Source organism: Sinocyclocheilus anshuiensis, unplaced genomic scaffold, assembly GCF_001515605.1.
Source record: "Sinocyclocheilus anshuiensis isolate Anshui unplaced genomic scaffold, SAMN03320099.WGS_v1.1 scaffold1116, whole genome shotgun sequence".
Classification (NCBI taxonomy): domain Eukaryota; kingdom Metazoa; phylum Chordata; class Actinopteri; order Cypriniformes; family Cyprinidae; genus Sinocyclocheilus; species Sinocyclocheilus anshuiensis.
The window spans coordinates 206,114-213,876 of NW_015548257.1; the positions used below are offsets into that span (position 1 = coordinate 206,114).

The 7,763-nt window shown below is 45.8% G+C and overlaps 1 protein-coding gene across 1 annotated transcript in view; it reads right to left on the bottom strand.

The window, feature by feature from the left end:
* Window positions 1-7,763, bottom strand: part of LOC107655457 (receptor-type tyrosine-protein phosphatase delta-like) — a 78,327-nt gene that overhangs the window by 53,260 nt on the left and 17,304 nt on the right. The window contains exon 3 of the mRNA XM_016442948.1: window positions 2,534-2,644. Within this exon, the coding sequence (XP_016298434.1) occupies window positions 2,534-2,644 (111 nt within the window). The remainder of the gene's footprint in view (window positions 1-2,533; window positions 2,645-7,763) is intronic.

Consider the following 7,763-nt stretch of genomic DNA (forward strand, 5'->3'; position numbering starts at 1 on the left):
TGTGTGTGTGTCTGTCTGTCTGTGTGTGTGTGTGTGTCTGTGTCTGTGTGTGTGTGTGTGTGTGTGTGTGAGTGTGTGTGTGTTTGAATCAGCCAGGGATTTTTAGTGAATGTATGAAGTCAGTTTTCCACAAATCTTCATGTCAAAAGTTTGGCTTCTGCATCTCTAAAATACACGACATGTTTATTAATCTAATGCAACGTCCGGATGTTTTTTAAGTGTGACTGAAGTGAACGGACACAGCCGCTGTGTTTGAGACTCGTCTGCGGTTGCTGTCGCGCTCTGATCATACGATGTTTGACGGACAGCTCGGCACAGATGATATTGATGAGACGTCAGTCAATTCAGTGCTTTGGAAAAAAGTGATGCTGTGGAGCGATCAATAAACTGATTGTCTGCAGAAAGCACGTCTGTCACTGGAGTGACAGCCACACACACAGACACGTGCACAGAAGCACGAGCAAAAGCACAGACACAGACACAGACACAGACAGACACAGACAGACAGACACAGACACAGACACAGACACAGACACAGACACAGACACAGACACAGACACAGACACAGACACAGACACAGACACAGACACAGACACAGACACAGACACAGACACAGACACAGACACAGACACAGACACAGACACAGACACAGACACAGACACAGACACAGACACAGACAGACAGACACAGACACAGACAGACAGACACAGACACAGACAGACAGACACACACAGACAGACAGACACACAGACTGACGGATGCACAATCACAGTGGCACAGAGCACATGACCACACAACAGCCAATCACGACGCAGCGCCGCTCAGGCATGCGACCGTTCTCATGCACACGCTCATAATTTCCAATTGCTGGGTTTCCATGGCAACGCGTGCAGAGAGACAGAGAGAGGGCCTTCCGAGTGGAAAGTTTGCAAACAAGATCCCACAATGCAACACACGAGACCGACACGACCCTCGTCTTCACAGCATGCACAGGAGCACGAGCACAGACACAGACACAGACACAGACACAGACAGACAGACACAGACACAGACAGACAGACACACACAGACAGACAGACACACAGACTGACGGATGCACAATCACAGTGGCACAGAGCACATGACCACACAACAGCCAATCACGACGCAGCGCCGCTCAGGCATGCGACCGTTCTCATGCACACGCTCATAATTTCCAATTGCTGGGTTTCCATGGCAACGCGTGCAGAGAGACAGAGAGAGGGCCTTCCGAGTGGAAAGTTTGCAAACAAGATCCCACAATGCAACACACGAGACCGACACGACCCTCGTCTTCACAGCGCTTTGCATTTGATTCGGGTTTGCTACCATCATCAGCACTGTTTACTGCTTGACTGACATTTAGTTCTCTGAGTTTAAATGCCAAATAAAAGAAACGAGAGAAAATAAACTAAAAACACACCAACCTTCTCGCAGCTCTGAGGGTGTAAGGGGTTTGAGATGGAAAGCAGAGAAGAAAACCAGGGAAACACACAGAGAGAGTAAAAAGGCCACTGCAACCATCTTCATCTGCCACAGTCACCTCATTCATTTAGCTTACGTTTAGCTCGTCAATCTGCGTCTTTGTGTGGCAGCATTATTCATATACACTCCCAAATATCAAATATTGTGGCTTGGCCTTGCTCTACTCTGAGAAATTCACTTCATAAAGAAATAAACTGAGAAAACACACACACGACACACTGCAAAGACCTTCATATTTAGTTGTAAATCATGAATGCAGTGAACACTAAAGTCAAATTAGTTTCCATTAGTAATTTAAACACATACAAACAGACAAACAACTGAAAAAAAATCATGAAGAAAACAATTAACAAGCACACAAACGTTTGCAATATTAGTAGAGGCATCATGCAGCACTTGATAACATTAATATCTAATATAACGCGTTCATCAGAGCAAATATTTAGACGTGATTGACGGCCGGTGCTGAGGAGGACTGGACCGTTTCTTTCCCGCTCGTTCCTCATCGAACCTCATTTACCTTCTTTTGTTCTCTATTAAAACCGCGGCGGCTCTTTCCGGACCAGTAGGCCGCGAGCGCTTCAGCCCAACATCAAATATCACTAATTGAGTTAACAGAAACAATTACATGCCTGTAAACCCAATTCATTTCAAATCAATTAGCTTTTTTAATGCTTCGATTAGCCGAGAATCACGAATGAACCCCGACGGGAAGCCCTTGAGTTGATAAAGTTGGGCGTTTCCTCCGAATTGCTCACGAGCAGAATGAACCTCTGCTTGGAAGAAGCTCATAAAAACAGAAATTTGCTCTGCTTGCGACGCTCAATGTCCCTCAGAGCTCAGCTTGGACTGTGTGAGATCAAACACAGCAAAGAGCAAGCGTGGCAGACGCGCGATAACAATGCGATGCGATACGTATGTATACATTTACAGAAGTGCTGCAGAGGCTGCTGGGTAAATTAAAGAAGCTGTCTTTGCTGACATGTGAATGAAAGTGTATTACCTACGGAGTACCTACTGTGTTCCATACCTCTCACGTATAAGTTAGCAGGGGACGAGTAGCGCACGCCTTGAGAGTTAGACGCCACGCACTCGTACTTCCCCTGATCGGTCTCCTCGCTGCGCTCGATCTGCAGCGCACCTGCACAGAGAGAGAGAGAGAGAGAGAGAGAGAGAGAGAGAGAGAGAGAGAGAGAGAGAGAGAGAGAGAGAGAGAGAGAGAGAGAGAGAGAGAGAGAGAGAGAGAGAGAGAGAGAGAGAGAGAGAGAGAGAGAGAGAGAGAGAGAGAGAGAGAGAGAGAGAGAGAGAGAGAGAGAGAGAGAGAGAGAGAGAGAGAGAGAGAGAGAGAGAGAGAGAGAGAGAGAGAGAGAGAGAGAGAGAGAGAGAGAGAGAGAGAAAGAGTGAGCCGGGCAGAGAAACAGACGTGTCAGTCAGACAGACACAAAGAGAGAGAGAGAGAGAGAGAGAGAGAGAGAGAGAAAGAGTGAGCCGGGCAGAGAAACAGACGTGTCAGTCAGACAGACACAAGACAGAGGAGAGGAGGAGAAAAAGAGAAGTAAAGGAAAGAGGAGGAGAGAAAACAAACACAGCATTAATATTTACAGTCACAGTGAACCTCAAGATGCTTTACAAACCTTCCTTTATGTTCTACACGCTCATCAGCTTCATATTTTACACACAACACAAGCACATCCACCTCTGACTGACTGTTAGGGATGGTAAGATTCACTGATTTGCATCGGTGCATCGACCTAAAAGTTAACGATGCGATGCATCGATTTAAAAAAGTGTGCATCAGATACAAGTTGCCATTTGTATTGCGATGCATCTTTTCTAACATATTTGCATCGGTAAAAACTATTTTTTACATATAATTATTAGTACACTTTTCTACACTTTTATTATTGAGAAAGTGACCAATAATTTGTGACCAATATATTACATGTAAATTGATTTCTCCTCTCTAAACGGTTTCTCAAGCGCGTTCTTTCATCACCGCTGCTGCTGCGTAAATATGACATATCACAAAACTACGGAGACCGAGGCGAGTCCTGAGAGTCACATAGAATGTAGATTAACATGGCCGTCTGTCTGAACTAAAGAAATAAAATTGAACTATCTGTACCGTATTGCATAGAATCATAGTGTGATGGGTAGAGGAAATGATTTTACTGTATTGCTTAAAAAAAATAAAGGGTTACTCCACCACTTATTTATTTATTTTTTTTATCAGAATTGTTCTAAGAGTTAACAAAATATTTCATGTATTTCACCATCACACCTGTAGAGGGTAGTGTGGCGCTTTAGCGGGTTATCTAGGGGACCAGCAGCTCGAGTTCCGGGTCATATTAAAACTGCACTCGAGCAAGGCAATAACGTGTCTGTCTCCTTATCACTCACAGCTTGGTGCGTGATTTGGCATGTGCCGGCCCAGATTCCCCCTAGGTCTGGAGCCGGTAACAATTGGGGGCTCATCCGGGATCCCGCATCGTCGAGTGGGGAGAGCTGTCACGGCAGAGGTGGAGGTTGGTGATCAAGCTTCAAGGGAGGCCGCTGCACCCAGCGTCATCCAGAGAGCGGCCGTCAACAGTGAAACGTCACGATGGCTCCTGTAACCCCATGATGGATGTTGATTTTCCAGATTCACAAAAAGTTTTTAGTGTTGAGTACCAGTCAACTACAGTCAGTTGCCAAGGCGATTGAAGATGGCAGCGAGAGTACAGAAGGCTTCAGTGAACCAGAGCTCTACGACTCTACGACTACACCAGGAGTGTAGGACAAAGGTATGACTCAACTTCTCTCCCTTCAGGATCTGTTACACGAACTGACATCAGCCGACTCCGGGTCTGGGGAGGCTTATGTTTGCACCCACTTGTACACATAAACATCTCCCTGCCTCGGCAGAGGACGTACATACATCTTCATCAGACAGGGGCACTCACACACAACTATCGTCCACAGACTCTTGCACCTCAGTCACCCAGTGAATTGCACACTCCCATGTCACACATGGACAGAGACATTTACACACCTGCTGCAGCGGAGATACCAGGTCACCTGGGTGTCACTGGTACTCGTGACACCCACCAGAGTCGGACAAGCCTATCTTCCACTGTTGCTGATCAGGTAGTGAGACTGTCTGATGTCACAGCTTTGCTTCCACGCCGGGAATGTAAATTTCATGGGGGTCAAATATCTGATACCGGGTCGGACATTTCTTTCAATGGTCTCTGAAGCAGATTGATACTGCTCTACAAGAGGGGTTTATGGAGGTTGAGATCATTAGAGCAGTGCTCAAGATAACTAAATTGGGTACCTTTAGGGGAAGTCGTGGCCTAATGGTTAGACTTGTAACCCAAAGGTTGCGAGTTCGAGTCTCAGGTCCGGCAGGAATTGTAGGTGGGGGGAGTGAATGTACAGCGCTCTCTCCCACCTTCAATACCACGACTGAGGTGCCCTTGAGCAAGGCACCGAACCCCCAACTGCTCCCCGGGCGCCGCAGCATAAATGGCTGCCCACTGCTCCGGGTGTGTGTTCACGGTGTGTGTGTTCACTGCTGTGTGTGCGCACTTAGGATGGGTTAAATGCAGAGCACTAATTCCTAGTATGGGTAACCATACTTGGCCACATGTCACGTCACTTTCACTTTCACTTTAGAGAAATGTTCACTAACCACGATGGTTTAACAGTGAATGGGTTAAAGAGACTTCTCCGCGCTCATGTGAGAGATAAAGGTGTAGCCAAGCTCTTCCACGAGCTAAGTAATGCTAAACAACATGACAAAGAGAGTCCACATCAGTTCCTCTATAGACTTATAGGGCTAAAACATAGCGTTCTTGTCGAGTCACAGCAACCAGGTGCAGAGTTTAACTATGATAAGCGACTGGTTCAGGGTACTTTTCTGCACACCTTGTATCAAGGGTTAAATGACAAGAACAGTCATTCATGTCTTAGGCAAGACATCAAACCTTTCCTTGCTAACACACAGGTTAGTGATGACTCGTTGTTAGAGCAGCTGACAAAGTCAACAATGGAGGAAGAAGGAAGGTTAAAGCACCTGGGTGCTGTAGCCAAGTCTAGGTCAGTGACTGTGAGTGTGGCTCAATCTGACATTACTACACTGACCGATGCGACAAAACAGTCCCAAATGGACGCTGAGTTGCAAGCTAATCGTCAAGCTATTAGAAAGCTGACTGCTCAAGTGTCCTCACTAACCACGACAAATGACGCTGGCGAATCAGACTGTTGACCGTGCCCGACTGGCAGCTCTAGTACACCTGTTAAGCACCCACAATCCCTGACAGTTGAGAAAAAGGGTAAATGCCCCGACTGCATAACGAAAGAGACAATGAACTGTCCCCATTGTTTTGTTTGTGGTCAGGCAGGTCATCGGGCCATTGGATGTTTGCAGCGACGAACGTCGGTAAACGGGAAAAGGTCGCTGGAGAAGGGCAGCCAGCAACCGTGAACAGTGTTAAGCCCACAGATACGGTTAAACCGTCAGCCACGTCATGTCAATTGGACCCAAAGAAACGTATGGCCCAGCTCATTGGAAAACGTTGAACTGTTTCCTGTAACATCAATGGTGTGCCAATAGAAATGCTATTAGATTCAGGAGCCCAGGTGACTATGGTTAGCAAAACCAGGATAGATAGGGCATCACCCCATGTCAAAATTCAGCCACTTCAGCCGCTCCTTAACAGTCAGTCCCTTAAAATCTCTGCAGCCAATGGTACTGAAATACCCCTTGAGGGATGGGCAGGTGTTGACCTACAGATTCCTAGCAAGCACCATAGGTCTGTGACAATCAGAGTACCCCTTTTAGTCAGTCAAAGCTGCCATTGTCCCTTGTTAGGTAGCAACGTCTTAGTGGAAATCATCAAAGAACATGGCAACACCGTGGATGTGACCGCTATCCTAACGGATTCTTTAAGTATTCCAGAGAACACCGTGGAGGCGTTGGTCTCTCTCCTTCGGCTAACAACCACGGATGAGCCAACACCACGTGTGGTACGCATCAGTAAGAGAGGTGTTACCATCCCCGCAGGCAAAGTCTATGAGGTCCGGTGTTGAGTTAAGGGGCTACCAGGGAACTGCACCATGCTGTTTCAGCCTCTCACTGAGAATACTTGTCCGGTCGGTTTAGACCTGTTTCCGTCCCTGGTAGACGTTCCTTGGGGAGTTCCGGGTCATATTAAAACTGCACTCGAGCAAGGCAATAACGTGTCTGTCTCCTTATCACTCACAGCTTGGTGCGTGATTTGGCTTGTGCCGGCCCAGATTCCCCCTAGGTCTGGAGCCAGTAACACATAGCATCATATATTTTTTTTCCATTGCATCGTATTGCATTGTGTTGAATCAAATCGAAATTGGATCGTACTGCATCGTGATAGGAGTCAATCGTATCGGCAGCTGCTTCATATGTATCTTTAATGTATCGTATCGTTGGCTATGCATCCAGATGCGTATGGCATCGGCCTCAGTCATGGAGATCCCTACTGACTGTCATTTATTTACATAGCTCTTTTATACAATGGAAATGTAAAGTCCTTAAAGAGCAGGTCATATGGGTTTTTGAAAAATATCTCTTTTGCAATTTATAACGTAGCTATCCTTAAATGAAAACAATCTGCAAAGTTGTTAATCAAAAAATTGCATGATAAATAAAGATATTGTCTCTCAAAAGAGAAAGTCGATTCTGATTCGCCTTAATGAGTCGTCATATTTTCGAATCTTTGGCCTGTTACCGGTATACGTCACTGGGTAAGACATTTGCATAATCCCCGCCTGCCCGCGAGTCTGACCTGCCCACAAACACTTCCGCTAGTTAGTGTGTTTACATCATGTTGAGAAGACGCTGTGTTCAAGGATACCACAGAAATACAATTCGAACCTTTTGTTGTGTGCATGTCATTTTAACGAGGACTGCTTTTCTAATCTTGGCTTTTATCTTCATCGGCTTCTAATCTTCTTAATTTGGACCAACAAGCTCTCCGAACCACAATCTGTAAGTCCTACGATTGATACGTTATGTGTACATTTTCAATTGTACCTAGTGCCTAGTGCAGCTTCCAGGTAAAGCACGATATTACTGTTTTACTGAAGTAGTTCTGATAATTCGCTGTGAACTGTGAACCTCCTAAGATTGTGTCGATTAATGTAGACTGACATTGTTCTAATTACTTAGTTTAATAATAAAGAATGTAGTGTAGTGCACAGACTTTATAATCATTGTGAAATTGCTGTTTATTTTGCTGCAC